Source organism: Bos mutus, chromosome 5 (genome assembly GCF_027580195.1).
Source record: "Bos mutus isolate GX-2022 chromosome 5, NWIPB_WYAK_1.1, whole genome shotgun sequence".
NCBI lineage: Eukaryota > Metazoa > Chordata > Mammalia > Artiodactyla > Bovidae > Bos > Bos mutus.
In genome coordinates this window covers 54,591,424-54,612,927 of record NC_091621.1, presented here as the reverse complement: position 1 = coordinate 54,612,927, position 21,504 = coordinate 54,591,424, and the positions used below count along the sequence as shown (strand labels likewise).

At 37.5% G+C, this 21,504-nt stretch overlaps 1 protein-coding gene across 9 annotated transcripts in view; it reads right to left on the bottom strand.

The window, feature by feature from the left end:
* CEP290 (centrosomal protein 290) overlaps nt 1-21,504 on the bottom strand; it is a 95,226-nt gene that overhangs the window by 1,346 nt on the left and 72,376 nt on the right. For 5 of the 9 annotated variants that reach the window (XM_070370952.1, XM_070370951.1, XM_070370949.1 and 2 more), the window contains exons 43-51: nt 19,294-19,417; nt 15,032-15,166; nt 13,487-13,573; nt 12,644-12,808; nt 11,991-12,113; nt 8,418-8,590; nt 4,736-4,877; nt 3,637-3,710; nt 3,005-3,099 (exon numbers count right to left, since the gene is read on the bottom strand). In XM_070370952.1, coding sequence (XP_070227053.1) covers nt 3,005-3,099; nt 3,637-3,710; nt 4,736-4,877; nt 8,418-8,590; nt 11,991-12,113; nt 12,644-12,808; nt 13,487-13,573; nt 15,032-15,166; nt 19,294-19,417 — 1,118 coding nt within the window. Of the gene's footprint in view, nt 1-107; nt 3,711-4,735; nt 4,878-8,417; nt 8,591-11,990; nt 12,114-12,643; nt 12,809-13,486; nt 13,574-15,031; nt 15,167-15,748; nt 18,840-19,293; nt 19,418-21,504 lie in introns of those variants that run through there. The other 4 variants (XR_011464254.1, XM_070370954.1, XM_070370953.1 and 1 more) reach the window with 4 other exon arrangements.

The following is a 21,504-nucleotide window of genomic DNA, read 5'->3' as shown; positions in this document are numbered from 1 at the left end:
CAGTTCAGGCTGTGAATTCTATATGTTAACCTCTATATCAAGTATTACAATTCCATAGCAAACAAAGAGAAGAGACATAAGCTAGGTGTTAGAAGTATAGAGTCAGGTTAATTTTTTACATGGAAGAAATCATTATTTGCAGAGGAAAATTCTAGAACCAAGAAAATTTTTTAGGTCTAAATGTACAACGTTAGAATAAGTACATGATTAGGGAAGGGGCTATAGCCATAAGGTGGCCAAGTGCTCCGGTTACCAGCAGCTCTGGCTGTTGCCTGTGCATCAGGATGCGTTTACTGTGTAGTTATTATGTGATGAATGTGCTGGGCAGGATGGATACACAAAGATGAATACATCCTGATGTTTTGGTAGGAAAACATAGAAAGCATAAGGGCATTAGTTTATTTATTGATTTCCTCCAGAGTTAAACATATCTCTAATTTTATAAAGAGAATCAATCTGCAGTAGTTTTTCTTTAATTAACCATCTTTGCTAGAAACATTTTATTTAAACTGCATATAATGTGTCATATAGCCATCAAAATGTAAAATTTTTTAAAATGCTAAATTTTGACAAAATAATGGTCAGCAAACACATTTTCAATAATGGGACAGGAAGCATATTCTATTAAGGTGACCTTGGAATGCTCCTCTAATTTAAGTAGGAGACAAGTATTTTCCTCATACTTTTCAAAGCTTTCCTCACCTTTGCATAAAGTGCTCGTGATTTTGTTTACAGATTGATTCTTGATCACTGAAATGCTGTGTGAGTTGTCTTAATCAGTGCGATGCTATATATTACACACATTGGTAATGAAATAGTGCAGTAAAATTGATTATGTATGTGTGTGTGCTCAGTCGTGTCTGACTTTTTGTCACGCATGGACACTAGCTTGCTAGGCTCCTCTGTCCATAGAATTTTGCAGGCAAGAAGACTGGAGTGGGTTGCCATTTCATACTCCCGGGGACCTTTGTGACTCAGGGATCAAACCCACATCTGTGTCTCCTGCATTGGCAGGTGAGTTCTTGACCACTGTGCCACCTGGGAAGCCCAGTTATAATGTATAAGCATTCTCCAAAAGTTAGCTTAATAAGCACTTATAGTTAAATAGTGCTTTAAAATTTCCAAAACAAATTGATTTTTGAGCCTTAACAATCTTTTACTGATATCCTTATTTTTAAATAGATAAAGAATATGAGGGTTCAGAAATCCCCTCTTGGGAGGTTTAAGTTTAGAAAAAGGGAACTTGCCGAATGTCAACAGCATTAACAACTCTTTGGTATTGTGTCTGGTGTAGTATACCAAACTGGCTGCTGTAAGAGATGTTGTCAGAAGAGGTTTATGCATGTACTTCCAGTCACCGAAAAGTGATGCAGTATAGTGGCCAATAGCAGAGAATAGCAAGGAACTTTGGAGTTTTACAGCTTTAGGCTTCATCCTGCGTTGTAGGATGTAGGATGTAACAACTTCCCAGCTGTTGTAGCCTTGGGGACAGGTTAACCTCTTTGGAGGTAAAATGGAGACAGAAGTACTCAAAATTCAGGGTCATAAGAATTATAAAATGCTTGCAAAGCATTTAGCATAGTGTTTAATACAACTCATACATGATAGTCTTGTTGCTATTTTGTATAAAAGCTACTTGATAGGATACTGAAAAGCTATGTGAAATAGTAAAAAACTGCTCAGATATAAGTTACTATAATCCTTTGGAACAGAATTTGGCATTTCCATCAAGGTGTCTGGTACAATATGCATACAAACAATATATTCTTATTATTTGCAGTAGTTAAGTTCTATAACATGAAAAAAATCAATTAGTGAATTTTGAACCACCGTCCTTAGGGAAAATACACACATATATCTCACATAGATTTTATATCTGATATCCTGGAAACACTTATCCTAGAACTTGTTCTATTTTGTTTTACAAGAGAGAAGACAAGGTTCAGAAGTGTCAGAGTCTGCCCCAATAACAGGTATCAGAACTGAGATTTAAATCGACTCCAGCTGGTCCCAGGACCAGCGGTTCCTGCCCTGTGCTGCACTCCCCAGTACTAACTCCATCCTCTGGTCATCCCTGTACTAAGCTGAAACAAACACAGAGTGTCACCTTGTTGAATCTCATCTGGAAAACTGCATCATAAAACTTATATTTCTCACTGCTCTGTTTATGTCTGCAGAAGTACCACACAGGACTGATGTTAGATTACAAGTAAATTGTAGTAAGTGAATATGCAAATACAGAATCTGCAAATAATGAGGATCAACTGTTCACTATATGTGTACCCATGTATATACATTACATGTGTGTGTGTTCGTTGCTCAGTCATGTCCGACTCTTTGCAACCCCGTGAATGGAAGCCCGCCAGGCTCTTCTGTCCATGGAATTCTCCAGACAAGAATACTGGAGTGGGTTGCCATTCCCTTCTCCAGGGGATCTTCCCAACCTAGGGACTGAACCAAGGTCTTCTGAATTGCAGGCAGATTCTTTACCTCTGAGCTACCAACTGCTTATTAATACATTACCTATGCACACTGGAATAGCGAAATGATTAGTAACCACTTCTGAATGCAAATAGAAACTAGAAGGTTAGATTTTACTTTGTAGAAGGAAAAAAGAAAGGATATAGGCAATGTTTGCTTATGTACACATAGTTTTTAAATTAATAACAAGATGAAAGTACATTTAGAAGAATATGTTAAATGGGCTTCAAAGTGCCTATACTGAGAAACTGGAAGCAAGAGACTTTATTACTTAGCATTATGTGATGATAAATCTGTAACATCCAGAAGGGACACAAGGAGAAAGGTTTGAATACTTGCTACTCAGTACTACAAATAAAGGGCTCAATGGGAATACTGCTCTGTGGAGGAAAGAGACAGCTCTAAAAACTTACATCAAGGATTTGATTTTTTAGGAAGACAGTTAAATCTGTAAACAAAGCAAATCCTAATTCAAAAACTTGGGTTAGCTAACATGCTATAAGTATGTTAAAAAATACATTACCAGATATGGTACTGTCAGGTCCATTTTGGTCTTTGCTAATTTCTATCCGATGGATTAATTCTTCTTTTTCTTTTTCCAGCTGACTATTAGCTAATCTAGAACACAATGATAATGTGTTAAAAAAAAAAGACATTGCACCACAAAATAGGTCTGAGCATTTCTCTAACTGTGTGATACACAGTGCTTAGAACTTGCTAATATTTATAAAGGTAAACATTTGCCCATCTACTTCAACTACTGCAGTGCTACCATTCTCAAACAGAAATCACAGATTAAAAATCCATGTTTTTCTTAAAATTTTATGTCATTTTCAAGAGTAGTTTTGTAGGGAGGAGCCTTGGAAGTAAAGAATTTTTTTTCTCATTCCATTAATACTTGCCTTTGGAAGCTAAGGTTTAATATATTCTACGCTACTAAGAAAGTTTAAATTACAGATGACACCTGTATTAGGATCTGGTTTATCCTTTTTATACCATCTATTATATAAAAGAATGACTGGCATTAGAAGGGTGAAAGAAGGCTGATAAACCAATTAGGCAGCAAGGGTGAAAAATCTTAACTCTAGATACAGCAAACCTGGTTGTATTAAAAAATAATTTTTAAAAAAGTAGTCATATGAACAAATAATATACCTAAGAACTCGAAGCTCCCGTTGAAGGCCTTGCTCTGTCTCATCACCTTCAGGAACTTGTTTGAGAATCTCAATCTTTGTGCACAATGAAAAGTTAGAAGACAAAGTTTGACATGGAAATATGGGGTTTTATAAAGATCCATACTTTCAATAAAGCATAAATTTATAATCTGAGCTTTCAAAAGTACGTATGATTACACATCTATGGTGACTCTATCCACTATTAATTCAACAATTATTTACTGACGAACTACTGCATGCCAGGCACTGTCCTAGGCACACTGGATACAGCATTGGAAAAACCAGGCAAAATCCCTTCCTGCGGGAATATTTGGGCAAACAGTATTCTAAACAAGGGAAACAAAAGCAGGGCCCTGAATAAACCAAATGAGTTTGGTCTGTTCCAAGGACTGAAAGGAGTTACTATGGCTAGAACACTAAGTGCCAGAGAAAGTAAAGACGAGGCCAGAGAGGAGACCAGATGTCAGACCATATAGGTCCCTGCCGGCTACGAGAGAACTTCAGGATGTTATGCTAGGGTATGGGGACCACTGGAAAATTCTAAGGGTGGACTGCTATGATGTGTTTTATACTTTAAAAGGACTACTTGGTAAATACGTGGAAAATATGTCAGGGGTAGGGCTTCCCAGGGCTTCCCTGATATCTCATTTGGTAAAGAATCCGCCTACAATGCAGGAAACCCTGGTTCGATTCCTGGGTTGGGAAGATCTGCTGGAAAAGGGATAGGCTACCCACTGCAGTATCCTGGCCTGGAGAATTCAGTGGACTGTGTGGGGCCCCAGTGTCGGGACACGACTGAGCGACTTTCACTTAGGGCTTCCCAGGTGGCGCTGGTGGTAAAGAATCTGCCTACAATGCAGGAGACGAGACGCAGGTTCGATCCCTGGGCTGGGAAGATCCCCTGGACTAGGAAATGGCAACCCGCTCCAGTATTCTTGTCTGGGAAATCCCATGGACAGAGGAGCCTGCAGTGCTACAGTCCATAGGGCCATAAAGAGTCAGACACAAGTGAGCAACTAAACATACACACACACGCACACACGCACACACGGAGAAGGTGAAACAAGGACACTACTTGCCTGTTGCTCAAGGTCTGCTGTGTATTTCTTAACTCTCTGTTCCCTCTCTGTTGCTTGTCTTACAAGCTGTTTAAGATCAGTAAGGCTTCTAGTTTTTTTGGCAATATCCGTTTCTAATTCTTTCAACTTGGTTTCATACATTCTAAAAGTATAAAGGGAAAAAATGGTATAGACATGGAAAATAATTTCTCTTACTGATTTAAAAGCCACTGAAAATTTCTTCATTAAAAATAAAGAATATCTTATTGTACTGGTTCTTCTGGTCAAATCATCTCCTACATATTTATTTAGCATTACATGACAGCAACAGAGATGTGCCCCTTAATTAACAGGCCAGTTAAACTGAGGATTTAGGTGTTTCCCAAGGTTATAAACAAGGATGGAGCCTGATGAATCTGACCACTGTAAAAGATTAAAATTAATACCTTTTTCAGTCACAAAACTAAGAAATAGAAATTAAATTCATAAGAATATAAAATTATATATTGCTGGATATTCTTAGGAATATACTTAAAGATAACTAAAGCATTTCTTTCTCTCTCACACACACACACACACTTGAGTTAATCCAGTTAGAACAAAACCAGTACAACACTCCTGGGAGAGGGAACAGAATGTGTAAAAGTAGGGATAAGAAAAATGGCCTATCTGAATAGATTTGTAACCTTTCAGGAAATGATCAATAGTTCAAAAACAAAAAAAAAGACCCCAAAAGAAATTTCTAAAACATTGAGCCAAAACGGTTTCCACAAGCATATTCTATCTTAAAAGAGACAACGTTCATAACATTCAAATTTCTCCAGAGAAAAGAAAAAGAAGAAACACTTTGGCAAAATCAGGTTAAGGACAGGACAAGGAAGAAAAATTATTATTTCAATATTACATCAAAGTAATTATCATCAAAGAGTATTTAATAAACCTTAGGAACTTATAAGGCAACACTGTTAACAAAAACTGTCAAAAAAGTGCTGAAATACCTGAAGTGAAGTACCTGAAGTGTACTCCTGCACTTCATTTAATTCCAAGCTCTAATGCCATCCAGAGAGACCTTCTCTGACCACCTGTCTAAAACACCTCCTGCATCACCCTGGACTGTCTCAGCAGTTGGTATTATAAAGCCAGACAGAAGAGATGTCATTAGTCTATTGAGTAAATAATACAACAACTATAAAGGATTTCAGTATAAGCATAATGTGTCATGGATACCAAAAGATAAATCACTTTACTGACCTGGGTGTCTAATCCCAGCTGCAGATTTGAGCCATTTTTAAGGTGGATTTAGGGATATATGAGGCTACAGACCAGAATTAGCCTTCTGTAAAGCTATGTTTTTTTGAAAGGTGTTTATTGAATGCCTACTCTATGCTCAGTTACCTATACAGTTTTCAGATTAAAAACACAGAAATGATCTAAAAAGTCTCTCATTTCCCTGCTCAATTTTATAAACCCTTTTCACATTCGTAATTTTTTTGTGTGTGCAGCTTCACAGAGCCCTTTTTAGAAAAGAAAGGACGGGATTTATCATTTCCACAGATTTAAAAAAAAACTAACTCACAGGAGAACTGTAATTTACTTGAGGTCATAGTGAGAAATGTGTGTGTCAGTCGCTCAGTCATGTCCAACTCTGCAATTCCATGGACTGTAGCCCACCAGGCTCCTTAAGGGATTCTCCAGGCAAGAATACTGGAGTGGGTTGCCATTTCCTTCTCCAGGGGATCTTCCCGACTCAGGGATTGAACCCACGTTTCCTGCATTACAGGTAGATTCTTTCCTGTCTGAGCCACCAGGGAAGTCTCCTCAGTGTTCAGATATTATAAAAAGTCAGTTGTTGTTGGGGAGGAAACTGAGGTACACTGACCCCCCACCCCCACGCCAGGCCTCTATTTGCCAGTCCAAGGTACTTCTAAGCGTGGAAGGGCTCCCCTGGTGGCTAAATGGTAAGGAATCTGCCTGCCAATGCAGGAGACACAGGTTTGAACTCTGGATCAGAAAATCCCCTGGAGAAGGAAGCGGCTACCCACTCCAGTATTCCACCTGGGAAATTCTTGCCTGGTGGGCTATAGTCTATGGAGTCACAAAACAGTCAGACACAACTCAGTGACTAAACAACAAGAAGCCCCAGAAGCTACCTGGCTTTCTGAAGAAACCTAGTTAAAGTAGGCCTTTTAGAAATACATCTAACATAAAGCAGAGTCTAGCATGTAGCAGGTACTGAGAAAATACCTGCTGGATAAATACATCTCAAAGCAACTCAGAATTCTTTTGGTCCCTACATGATTGTAGCAAGAAATAAAGGGCCAATCAAGAAACCAATGGCCTGCTGGTTGATAGCCTCTGCTGGAGTCCAAGCAGACAAAAGGAGAGTCTCCTTCTCCCCTTTATACCATCACAAACTATTTCACTCAGCCCTTACATTAGCCCCTTGACAGAATCAAGAAACAGCTATGGGGTGGGAAGAGTAGATTCTGAGTACTCTCATTATGATGTTAGAAAGGGACCCTTCTTCAGGACTGCCTGCCACCTGGGCCCTCTAATCTACCTGTAAAATCTTCCTCCTCAGAGTTGTCTGGCAGGGGCAAGTGCAGTGCAGCAGGCCTTCTCTGAGACCTGCTGTTGCCTCAGTGTGCTAAGATTTCCATCCCAGCTGTAGTGATGGTGACCGCAAACCCACATCCAGTCCATCCTAAACAGCAGCTAGACATCCAAGAGGACACTTAGATGCACAGACAAGGAACTCTGGGGATACGGTAAGGTAAAGATGAGTCTGCCTTCTGAAATGGGGTCAGCAGATGTAGAGAACACAACTTCATTCAGGATGATGTCACAGGGAAGGATGTGGGCAGGATCTCATTGGTCTCCACTTCTATATATACTCCTTGAAGTAATTGCTTAAGGTTGAAATGAGAATGACTTTTAGTGACTCATCAGTCACAATGAACCACCCCTGGCGGTAGTGACAATGAACATACGAATATTTGCTAGTGAATTCCTGTTGCCCTCATTCACAGAATTAAGAAGTAATTAAGCTAAAAATTGATCCCGGCTGTGTGGCTTCTACATTATGTGTGCATGTGTGCTCAGTCATGTCCGACTCTTCTGGCAACCCCTGGATTATAGCCTGGCAGTGAATTATAGCCTGAACCTCTTTCATAGCCACAAAGTTTATTTGATAGGCAGGAATCACATATACTTGTAGAAGAGGCTCAAGGGGTGGGAGAAAATCAAGTGCCAGAAAGTAGCAGCTGAAAGACACTAAAACTGTCTGCTGAATTCATCTGCTGAAGTTATATGAAGACCAAGCTGCCCACAGCCTACTCTGGTATGCCACAGCTTGTGACAAGGCGGCTCCACTGTGCCTGGCTTATATTCGGGGTAGAAAACGAACGCAGCACAAAGAAAGGCAGGACTAGTTGGGCACCGTCAGTCTGGGCTCATGGTTGACAGTTGCTTCAGGAAACTTACTGGGCTCCAACACCCTCAGCCCAGCCCTAGCTCTGCTATGATCCATGCCCTGACACCCCAATTAGTTAAATCTCTTAAGGAAGAAAGAGTAAGGATCATGTTAAACCACCTTCTTCACAAAAGAACTAAGTGAATTAGAATAGTGTCATATTCTTTAAAAACAATAATGGGAGAATTAGAACTGATAAAACTGTGCAAATGTTAAGCTGCTTGTTCCTACCTTGTAACAACAATTGATTTCCAGCTCTTGCTGTCAGCACCTTCAAGCTGTGGACCTCTACTCTCTGCCAGCTGTAATCTCTTCCCACTCTCTTCTAGTTGAACTGTCATCTTCTCATTCAATATCTCCAAATTATTCTTAGCTATCCGTAATTTCTCTGCAGCTTCAGTTTCCTATCATTAAAAGCTAATTAATATGTTATGCCAAAAGGTAAAACTGTTCTCATGAATGTAATATATTCAAAATTATCACTACAAACTAGAAAGAAAAATAACCTGAAGTTCTAAATGCTGATTAAAAGTCCAATAAAAATCCAGTGTTTTTTAAACTCTAAAACTGCAATATGGTCAACTTAATTACAACCATGCATGTAAATGAGGTTATAAAAATACATTTACAATATTTTACTCCATAGTTACTTTGTCATATGTGTTATAATAGTTACAGAAAATAGGATAGTTTATGTCTTTAAATTAAAAAAAAAAGATGTTTTGGCTCTTTAATACCTGAGACATAACTATAAGTATAAACTGTGTGTAAGTACCACAGATTATTTCCACTATTAAACATCTACATTCAAAGAACAGTATCACTCTGGCCTCAAAATGCATTCAGATTCCATTATAACTAGTTTAAAAATATTAATTTCAATTAATTCACTGGATCATCCATATAAATAATGACACATTTGTCTGGGGCAAGGAATATATTCTGTCTCTTAAATAGAAAGGAATCTTACTGTTTAACAAAATAGTTTCATATACTGTCTTGTACATGAAGTGTAATTCTAAGACAAGTACATAAATATTAATTCATTTAAACCCTGTAGCAGCTCTGTGAAATAGATACACTTAATAGTCCCAGTTTTATAGATGAGGAAACAGAAAGAAGGAGAAGGAATAGGAGATTGCCCTCATTCCCAGAATTAAGAAGTAATGGAGCTAAAAATACAGGGAGCTGACTGTGGCTCAAATCATGAGATCCTTATTGCCAAATTCAGACTTAAATTGAAGAAAGTAGGGAAAACCACTAGACCATTCAGGTACGACCTAAACCAAATCCCTTATGATTATACAGTGGAAGTGAAAAATAGATTGAAGGGACTAGATCTCATAGAGTGCCTGATGAACTATGAACGGAGGCTCGTGACATTGTACAGGAGACAGGGATCAGGACCATCCCCATGGAAAAGAAATGCAAAAAAGCAAAATGGCTGTCTTGGGAGGATTTACACATAGCTGTGAAAAGAAGAGAAGTGAAAAGCAAAGAAGAAAAGGAAAGATATAAGCATCTGAATGCAGAGTTCCAAAGAATAGCAAGAAGAGATAAGAAAGCCTTCCTCAGCGATCAATGCAAAGAAATAGAGGAAAACAACAGAATGGGAAAGACTAGAGATCTCTTCAAGAAAATTAGAGATACCAAGGGAACATTTCATGCAAAGATGGGCTCAATAAAGGACAGAAGTGGTATGGACCTAACAGAAGGAGAAGGTATTAAGAAGAGGTGGCAAGAATACACAGAAGAACTGTACAAAAAAGATCTTCACAACCCACATAATCACGATAGTATGATCACTCACCTAGAGCCAGACATCCTGGAATGTGAAGTCAAATGGGCCTTAGAAAGCATCACTACAAACAAAGCTAGTGGAGATGATGGAATTCCAGTTGAGCTATTTCAAATCCTGAAAGATGATGCTGTAAAAGTGCTGCACTCAATATGCCAGCAAATTTGGAAAACTCAGCAGTGGCCACAGGACTGGAAAAGGTCAGTTTTCATTCCAATCCCAAAGAAAGGCAATGCCAAAGAATGCTCAAACTAACTACCGCACAGTTGCACTCATCTCACACGCTAGTAAAGTAATGCTCAAAATTCTCCAAGCCAGGCTTCAGCAATATGTGAACCGTGAACTTCCTGATGTTCAAGCTGGTTTTAGAAAAGGCAGAGGAACTTCCCAGAGATCAAATTGCCAACATCCACTGGATCACGTAAAAAGCAAGAGAGTTCCAGAAAAACATCTATTTCTGCTTTATTGACTATGCCAAAGCCTTTGACTGTGTGGATCACAATAAACCGTGGAAAATTCTGAAAGAGATGGGAATACCAGACCACCTGACCTGCCTCTTGAGAAACCTATATGCAGGTCAGGAAGCAACAGTTAGAACTGGACATGGAACAACAGACTGGTTCCAAACAGGAAAAGGAGTATGTCAAGGCTGTATATTGTCACCCTGCTTATTTAACTTATATGCAGAGTACATCATGAGAAACGCTGGGCTGGAAAAAGCACAAGCTGGAATCAAGATTGCCGGGAGAAATACCGATAACACCAGATATGCAGATGACACCACCCTTATGGCAGAAAGTGAAGAAGAACTAAAAAGCCTCTTGATGAAAGTGAAAGAGGAGAGTGAAAAAGTTGGCTTAAAGCTCAACATTCAGAAAACTAAGATCATGGCAACTGGTCCTATCACTTCATGGGAAATAGATGGGGAAACAGTGGAAAGAGTGGCTGACTTTATCTTTTTGGGCTCCAAAATCACTGCAGATGGTGACTGCAGCCATGAAATTAAAAGACACTTACTCCTTGGAAGAAAAGTTATGACCAACCTAGATAGCATATTCAAAAGCAGAGACATTACTTTGCCAACAAAGGTCCGTCTAGTCAAGGCTATGGTTTTTCCAGTGGTCATGTATGGATGTGAGAGTTGGATTGTGAAGAAAGCTGAGCGCCGAAGAATTGATGCTTTTGAACTGTGGTGTTGGAGAAGACTCTTGAGAGTCCCTTGGACTGCAAGGAGATCCAACCAGTCCATTCTAAAGGAGATCAGCCCTGGGTGTTCTTTAGAAGGAATGACGCTAAAGCTGAAATTCCAGTACTTTGGCCACCTCACGCGAAGAGTTGACTCAATGGAAAAGCCTCTGATGCTGGGAGGGATTGGGGGCAGGAGGAGAAGGGGACGACAGAGGATGAGATGGCTGGATGGCATCACCAACTTGACGGACGTGAGTCTGAGTGAACTCCGGGTGATGGTGATGGATAGGGAGGCCTGGCATGCTGCGATTCATGGGGTCGCAAAGAGTCGGACACGACTGAGCGACTGAACTAAACTGAACTGAACTGAAGCTAAAAACTGATCCCAGCTGTGTGGCTTCTACATTATGTGTGCATGTGTGCTCAGTCATGTCCATCTCTTCTGCCAACCCCTGGATTATAGCCTGCCAGGCTCCTATGGCCGTGGGATTTCCCAGGGAGGAACACTGGGGTGGGCTGCCACTTCCTTCTCAGGGGATCTTCCCAACCCAGGGATCAAACCCTGTCCCCTGCCTTGGCAGGTGAATTCTTTACCCCTATATCACCTGGGAAGCACAGCTTCTACATTATACTGCCTGTTAATTTATTAATTTTTTATTTTCAATGTTCCTCACTATGAAAGGATGGTGGGCATAAAACACAATTCCTAAATTTCTTAATATCTATTCTGAATAGACGTTCATCAACTTTTTCATTCAGTTTTCCCAAAATGTATTAATTAACATAAAAATAAGTATAGTCAATAATGAAAGTCATACTTTTTTAAGTTCTTTACGAAGTCTCTCATTTTCAGCAACAATTTTCTCTGTGCCTTTGGCTTTGGATTCATAGTGCATGCTCAACTGACGTCCAAGATGAACTTTGAGTTTTTCTAATTCAGCCTAGTAATTTAAAAAACTCTATATTATCAAAGCGAGGAAATAAATGATGATCCCATAAACTCATAAAACTTAGTCTAACGTAGTTTTAGAGCTCATATTTGATACAATTAGAATTAAATTCTTCCCTTTAATACTGGTCATCCAGAGCAGATGGTTTCCGATCTTGGCTTAGAATGAGTTGATGACTTAAAAAAAAAACAAAAACAAAAACACAATACCAATGGTGGGACCAATCCTGAAATAACTGATCAATCTTAAAATTAGGGTCTTAGGCAACTGTATTTTTGAAAATAGACACAGTTAATTATTTTATATTGCCAGAGTGAGAACCAATGGTCTGGAAATAGTAAGATGACCACATGATGCTACTGTAACACTTTAATCATTGTCTCCAATATTTTTTTTCACATGTCTAAAATACCTATGCATTCATTAAAGCCACTTTATATACTATATTTAAAACTGTCTTTAAAAATTAATAAAAATTGTATCAGTATAACATTCTGTACAAATGGCATTAAGAATATTACCTTCAACTTTTCATTTTCCATCTCAATATTAGCCATTTTTTCACTGGTCAATATTCCTGATGCTTTTTTCAGTTGTTCATTTTCCCTTTGGACTTTTTCGACTACTTTTTTCATTAAACCAATGGTTTTTTCTAGTTCTGGGATTGTCTTTCCACTTCTACCAGACTAGGAAAGAATGTTAACTTTTTATTTAACCAAATATTTTAGAAAGTACAGTATAAAGTACCAATAATACAAGAGGTTTATTATTAAACTCATTGTTGATTCCTAACATTTGAAGCCAAAGTTTGTATTACTTCAACTCATTATAATAACCTTATGAAACAGGAATTACAATCTTCACTTTACATACAAGAAAATCAACACTTAGAGAATTTGATATTCCTAAAGTCATGCAGCTAATAAGTAACAGCTTAAACCCAACATTAGTATATTAGCATTATAACTAAGAAGCTGCCATGAATAGCATAAAAAGTAGTTACAAAATGTTAGAATCAGACCAAGAAGCAGTTAGTAGTTACCTCAATGAATAGAAGAAGGAAGATTCCTGGAAGTTAAATGTTTTCAAGGTGTGGAGGGAGATGCAAAGAAAAAAGAGACGGTATAGAGTCCAAGTGGAATAAAAAGCATGTAAGATGTGACAGATGATGAAATTTATTAACTTGAAACAAAGAGAAAGCTTAGTGATGTTTTACCCTGTGCATGCAGCAGAACATAACTGAAACTAAAGGCACTAGTAAAGGCATATCAATGCTGCTATGACATATCCAACCTTTTATTCTCACTTCCAGCTTATCCTTTCTGAAGCTAAAACCAACATGTGGTATACTCTCGCACACTCACCCCTCTAACGTGGCCAAGTTTCCGCTCTACTTCTGCTTTTTCTTTCTTCAGAAATTCACACATTTCCTTCAAGTCTCTTACCTGATTCTAGAATATTAAAGAAACATGTAACTGTTTAACACAGCTGTAGTCACTGATAAGGAAAAGCAAATCATCTTAACTACCAATCTCTTCAACTGTATAGCTTAAGTAAACAAGTGGATCTTCCTATCAATGAGAGGATTTTGAACTGTGACATATGTTTAAGTAAAGTGTACTAATACAAGAGATATTATATATGGATTTAAATATATATTTCCTACATTATTACTTCAGTTCAGTTCAGTCGCTCAGTCATAACCAACTCTTGGCGACCCCGTGGACTGCAGCACACCAGGCCTCCCTGTCCCTCATTACCGCCTTAGTACACAATAATAAATTTGAGTTCAGAACTTCTGATTTTAACTGTCCCATAAATTACATATTTAGAACCATATCCACATGGTACAAAGAAATAAACAATTGCTCTTCTGACACTAGTTCTAACAGTGTAAAAACCAGAATAAGAAATAGGACATAGGTTAATTATACTATTACCAGTGGTATTAACACGTTGCTAATATTCTAAGTTAAAAAAACAGAAACAGTCAGTCGAGAAAAAGACTCCAATAAATAGGATAAGATTTCAAAAACCAAAAATAAATTTATTATAAATATAAAGTAAAATTTCTAACAGAGACAATCATCCTAAACATTTTTTAAAGACTTTATATTTTAAGAGCTACCCTAATATTTTATTACTTTTTTATCCGAATATTTTGAAATGTGGTAACTGTTAATTAAACACACCAACTATCATCTTGCCACACACACAGCATTTGAACTTGCCACTTCTGTTGTCTGGAATTCTTTTTCTAGTATCTGTATGACCCACTTCCTTACCTGTCCCCTAGTTCTCTGCTAAAATATCATTTTATTAATAAGGCCTCCCCTTACTACTGTATTTTAAAGAGCAATCCCATATACTGTTGACTGCTAAACAATGTGGAGATATAACTTATAGTCAGTCCTCTATATCTGCAGTTTCTCTGCATTCATGGATTCAACCAACCATGGATCAGGTAAAACAGCAGTGTTTACTACTGAAAAATATCCCCATATAAATGGACCCTTGTAGTTCAAGGGTCAACTATACCCCTATCCAACGCACACACATGCACACACACACACAAACCGTGCTTTTTTTTTAGCATTTAACATCAGCTGACATACAATATACTGATGTTTACCTATTATGAGCCTTCTTGCTGGAATATAAGCTCTACAAGTGCAAGAATTTTTCTGATGGCTGTTTCCCAGCACATAGAAGAGTACCTGATACAAAGAAGGCCCTCAACAAATAACTGTTACATGAGTGAATGTAGAAAGTGTAAACGCTACCATATTTTATGAATATGAGTTTCTGGCTTCTTCATAAGCTAACATAGTAAACATAACAATTAAGTAGGGAGAAAAAGGTTTTCAGGCATTAGATTTTCTAACTATAATAAAGAATATTAAATTTACCTTTAATCTTGGCAAATCTTTATTTGCTTGTTCAAGCTGAAATTTGAGTTCAATATTTTCGGATGACAACTTCAAGTTTTCCCTCTGGAGCTCCTGTTCTCTTTGATAATGATCATCTGAATCTATTCCTGAAGTCTTCAGGAAAATGAAGTTAGGAGTATTTTTAAGGTGTAGCAAATAAAAGCTGCATAAGACATGCTGGGTAAGAAAACACTATGCTAAAAGGGAACGCTATTCCTCAAAAGAATGAGAAAATTGGAGAGCTCTAGAGAAAACAACCATAAACAAACTCACAAAAGGTAATCAGTCTCTTGAAATTAATACAGAAAACAAAGTCAATATGATTTAATGATGTCCACACATATAATTTGTGGTTCTTTCAGTCCACAATAAAATATTATTGTTATCTGACTGTTATAGATTGCATTGTGCCCCAACCCCCATCAAACCCCCAAATTCGTATGTTTAAGTTCTAATTCCCAGTACCTCAAATGACTTTATTTGGAGATAGGGCCTTTTCAGGCTATAAGATAATTAAGATAAAAAGGGTCACTAGGGTGGGCCTTAATCCAATGTCTGATGTACTCACACAAAAACAAAATTTGACACACAGACAGAAGGGAGTAACTATAGAGACCAGGAGAAGCTAGCCATCTATGAGCCAGAAGAAGGGACCCTTTCCCCAAAGACTAAAGAAGAAATCAACTCTGCCAATACCTTGATTTTGGACTTCTGATTTTCAGAACTGTGAGAATAAATTTCTGTTGCTTAAGCCATCAACTCCGTGGTGTTCTGTTATGGTTGCCATAGCAGATGAATACACAAGCCTACAAAAAGTGCCTCAATTCCTTCCTCCTTTAGAAAGCTATTCCTCATTCCTGGAGCTAAAATAATCACTCCCTCCTCTGAAATCCAGTAACACTTTATTTGCATTTGTTTTGGCATGAATCCACCTTGGGGGGTTATTATCCATGTTCATATTTATTTCTCATTCTAAACTGTACATTATTTGAAAGAGAAATCTGTGTTTGGTTACTTTTTACCACTTATAAGACTGTTAAAGAGCATTATATGAGATAATGTTGTGAAAGCACTCAGAACAGTTTTAGTTTTAGTTTTTTCTCTCCCATTCTATTCTCTTGGCTTGGTTAACTATCAAGTCAGTAATTCCAGAGACATTATTATGATCATCATATTATATGCTTATATACATCATTATTAAGGTATAATATTCTGTAAATACATTTATTATACCTGGCTCTGTAACATCTGAATTAGCAGTAGGTTAAATACATTCTGACACTTTCACTCTTTGGTTAAAAAAAAAGTAAAAAAAAGAGTAAGTTTTCTTAGGTAAAACAGAGTTAAAGTAAAGAAATTAGAGAATAGGATATAGAAAAGTAAAGAGATTCTGAGCTGAGAGCATATAACACAACACAACACTGGCAGAAACACTGCATGCATCCACCTGATTTCTGTCTGAGAGAAGGTGTGTCCATACGAACATACACAGTGGCAAGCAAAAGCAGACAGACATGTTTCATGGTGTCAGTAAACTACAGCAATATGTTCGTACTTTGTCAGATAATCCAAGTCTACATTCTGGTTCTACTACTATTAAGGTTAAAGTGAGGAAAGTGAAGTCGCTCAGTCGTGTCTGACTCTGTGCGACCCCATGGAACGCAGCCTACCAGGCTCCTCCGTCCATGGGATTTTCCAGGCAAGAGTACTGGAGTGGGGTGCCCTTGCCTTCTCCAACTGTAACTATTAAGGTTAACACTAAGCAAAACCAACCCCTGTAAGGTCCTCTGTTTCTACATCTCACAAGTGAAGGCACTGATATGGTTTAAGGTCTCTTCAGACATGGCAAGCTGTAGTTTCCTATCCCTGAGCCCTTCTGTTTCCCTTACTTCATCTCTTCAGTCTACAATAGCAATTTAATAAATGATAATCAGTACCCCTGACTGATAGATATAAAACATAATACATTTCACCCACAGGAAAGACTAATTCTATCTGATCTTACATGAAGATAGTTTTTCAACAGTTCTCCTCACTAAAATACAGATGCAATTATTCAAGTAAGTGAATGTGGATCATTTTTTTCTTCCTATTCTCAGAAAACAAAAGTGCTAGCTGAAATTGTTTAAATTTTGGGGGAAAAAATTCTAGTAAACTCATCTATAAAAGTAAAATAAACAAAATTCTTGTGTAATCAATTTCAGGGAGACTTACAAATTGTTCTGTAGAAGGAGAATCTTATTAAAAGGTATACACTGCTAAAAGTCAAGTTCTTAGGGGATGGGACTTAGAGATAATACACAGGGAAGTCTCAAATTCTCAATTACTTATTATCAAGTGAAAAATGCCTGAAAAAGGAAATAAGAATTAAGTCATTTTTTCCCATTTTCTTTTAATTTAAATGTCTAATTTAAGAGGACTTAGGTAACTAGAATATCCAAGGTGGAAAGGAAAGAACAAATGAATGAATGCTATTTGATTTCAACTCGGAATGAACTTCTTACTCTGGACTGCCATATAAATTGACCAAAAGTAGAGCATATGTAGAAAGTTCATTAACTGTAGAATTAGACCTCCATATAAATCCTAGTTCTGCATCTTCTTGATCACTAGAGATGTTTCTCCAAGCTTCCCAAGTAAAACAGAAATAATTCTCTGCAGAGTATTGTGAGAACTATACCTAAGCAATACAAATAAACTCCCTTTTCTCATTATATATAAAAAAGTATCTGTTATAATACAAAGCAAAAAGATCATCAAAGGAACTTGCTATGTATATTAGAATGTTACAGAGCATCATAACAGATTTTTATTAATATTTTCCCTGTAGTGAAATTTGACTTGTAGTGAGATTTTACAACATGCTGAATTAGGAATTTCTAAGGCAAAACACTTCTAGAGGGCCTTATTTTTGTTATTCGGTTATCTAATACTTTTTAAGTGAATACCAGTAGTAAAACAGAGAATACACAAATGAATTAGAGAAATGCACAACCACTAAGTTTTAGTAGGAACCAGTCAAATATTGGGGTTTAAGAAGTTTATTAACAGTTAATATTTTTTACAAATCTGACACAATTTGTTTCCATTTGTACCATACGCATATGCTACTTGCTCTAAGAAAACTCAGCCAACAGAGAAATAAAGGACTGCCATGTACTCAGAGCTGGGCCGCTTCATTTCTTGGCTGGCCTGGCGCATTGGTTTCAGGGTGGGCCTGTGCACCCTCCTCAGCACACTGATTCAGTGCAGCCACCCCTGTGGCCCAGCCACAGTCCTCCCCAGAAGCTTCTGCTGGATCCGTGTGCTTGCTGTGACTCACTTCTTCAGTTAGGTGTCCCTTTTCTTTCTCATCTTGCTTAGCTTTCTCTTCCCTGTTTTTATCTTTCTGCTCATCATTTTCACAACAGTCTTGATTAATTTTCTGAACTTTAGAATTTGGATCATTTTCAAAATTGGGGTTAAAATCAGTCAAGGTACCTTCAGTTGACCTAAATGGACTTGATGTATTGTTTGTTCTTGACTCTGATTTATTTAACTCCGTAGGATCTACAATATCTTCTGCTTCGTGTTTTTCTTCATTACTGTAATACTGTAGATTATGTCTAGGTACCTGATGATGTAAGTTGGCACTAACATCTATTTCTTTCTTATTTTTAATTCTGAGTTCTGTTATGCGATTGTTTTGTTTCCTGTGTAAAGTGTTCTTTTTGTGAAAAATATTATGCCTGTATTTATTAACACTGGCAGCAAGAGGAGAAAGTGTAGTTGTGTCACATAACACATTCTGCTTGAAGCAGACAGAAGAAAAGAAACAGGAAAAGGAAAAAAATAATAAAAATATAACACACAAGTGTTTTAAAATAAGATACAACAAATAATTCTACATTGATCAGACTTTATAAAGACACACTAGAAATGTATCACACACATAAATGGATACAATGTTATAATGTATCTTCCTAATTTATCTATGTGTTCTTGTCACAACAGAACTCATAACTACATTTAAAATCTACAGAAATCATTTGTAATGAACCTTTATGCAAAGCATAAGAACCACAAATTTATATTATGTAAAAAGAATTAAAGAAAACATATATCTTTACCAAGTAAAAACAAAAGCTGGATTTATTATATTAATATTAATGAGAAGGATCTACTATTTCTAGTCAGATAAAGGCAGAAGTTATTTCACTTTTAAACTTTAGAATTAAAACAATGAAAAGATATGCACTTACTGAAGGCCGAGAATATGCATCCTTTGAAAGCTGCTTTTCTAAAGCATGAAGTTTTTCTTGGAGGTATTTATTTTGCAAATGTAAGTCTTCTATAACAGAATCTCGAGGAAGAGCTTGATGAGACCTATGAACAATAATCACAGACTCTTTATTATTCAAACTGCCAACTCTTTTCTGTTTTATTACATTAAAATATAGAAAAATATATTTTTAACACTGTATTTTAAATTCTACAAAACTTCAAAACTATACAAAAATTAAATTGGGATATGACTATCCTATAAAATGATCCTCTACAGACGATTTCATGGCTGGCCTCCTTTAAAGTAAGAGTTAAAAAGCGTATTTTGATTTAAAGAAACGCATTAACATTTGTAAAGAACATACATCTATTTTGGGATTGTGTAAGATAACTGAATAAAAATACCTACTATTTTTAAAACATCACATAATAATTTCATGACATTCATGTGCTTCTCAAAAAGTTCAAGGATTTTAATAGGTTCTTAGTGGTGCCAGATAATCTATTTTTTCAGTTCATACTCATCTGCATGATATACAAGGCCCTCCACTATCTGGCACAATCACATCTGTTCAACACAGCTGTCCACGAGTTTTCCCTTACTGAGGAAAATACATCCACTCTTACCCACACAAGAAAGATCACTTCTGCCCCTATGTCTCTGCTAGGGTTCTATTTTCTTGGAATGTCCTTTCTCCCTTTAATAGCTACATGTGATTCATAAAATTCAGAAATTCACATTTGAACTGAGAGAGAAGACAAGTTGAAGTTCTCTTTTATAAAGTCTTCTCAATTATTTCAGCCTACATAGAGTCATACTGCTCATACTAGAAAAGAAGCTATTAAATATCTAAAAGTATTAGAAGGTTTCAAAAGTAAAATATTTTGATCCTTCTGAAAACTGCAAAGAAGAATAAAAGGATTTGGTTTTATTCTGAATATATGCTTAGACTAAGAAAAACAAGGAAGCTAGATCCAGACAGTGGCTCTAACAGGTGTCAAAGCGAAGAAAAAATTTTCAATCACTTTGTTCTTCACCATCAAGGAAAATTCTGAAGACTTTAAGAAACAATCATTTAGGAGGGAAGGAAATGGAATATAGGTAGCTCATGAGGACTTTAAAAAGTAAATATTTTACAGACTGGGATAAAGTTCTGGAATTTGAAATATCAGCACACAGGTGATGAATTTACCTCTTCCTTTCCTCTAGTATTTCCTAGCCTCAATACAACACAGCTTGAAACATGAAGATGAGCATCAGCAAAGCTTCAAGTTCTAGCTTCAGCAGGAGCAAGGGCCCTTAAGAACACTTAATACTCTTAGGCACTGCAAAAATCCCTCCTTATTTTTCTCTCCTATGCACTCTCCTATCTCAACCCTCAGGCAATCCCAAGGCAGTGGTGGCAAAGGCTGCAAAGGAAATTCAAAGGAGCCGAAATTTTTAGGGAGAGGAATCTCCTCCAATTGGTAGAGCTGTGATTAGTAAAGGGGGAAGGCAAAGTAGGGACCCCACCACCACATGTCCCCTTTTTTGCTCTCCTGCTGCTGGCTTAGATGCAGACAAGAGCACAATGGCTGAAGTGCACAGTATAACGGGCAACTAAAGCCTCAGGTCTTTTGCCCTAGAGACCAAAAAGGGGGGCTTCCCTGGTGGCTCAGCATTAAAGAATCTGCCTGTGATGCAAGAGACACAAGTTCAATCCCTGGGTCAGGAAGATCCCCTGGAGGAGGAAATGGCAACCCATTCCAGTATTCCTGCCTGGGAAATCCCATGGAAAGAGGATCCTGGTGGGCTACAGTTCACGGTGTTGTAAAGAACTGGACACGACTTAGTGATGAAACAATAACAACCAAAAAGGGGAGCCCGAGGAAACCAAATGCATCAGTGAGATGACAGAAGGAAAGAGCTCTAGAAAGGAATCTTATAAAGTAGTTAATGAAGTACTGAGCTCACTCCTGAGCACGCATGTATGCATCTGATCCTAATCTGAACATTAAAGAATCTGAGAACTGACCTAACAGAAGACAGCCGACATACCAGACTGTCAATAGGGAAGTGCTCAGGCAGAACAAAGCAAAAGAGCACTGTAAAAGTTTTGAAAATGGTACTGGAACCACAGCCCACAGAAAGCAGGTTAAAAAATGAGGCTGAGCCTATCTGCTAAGTTGCTTCAGTCGTGTCCAACTCT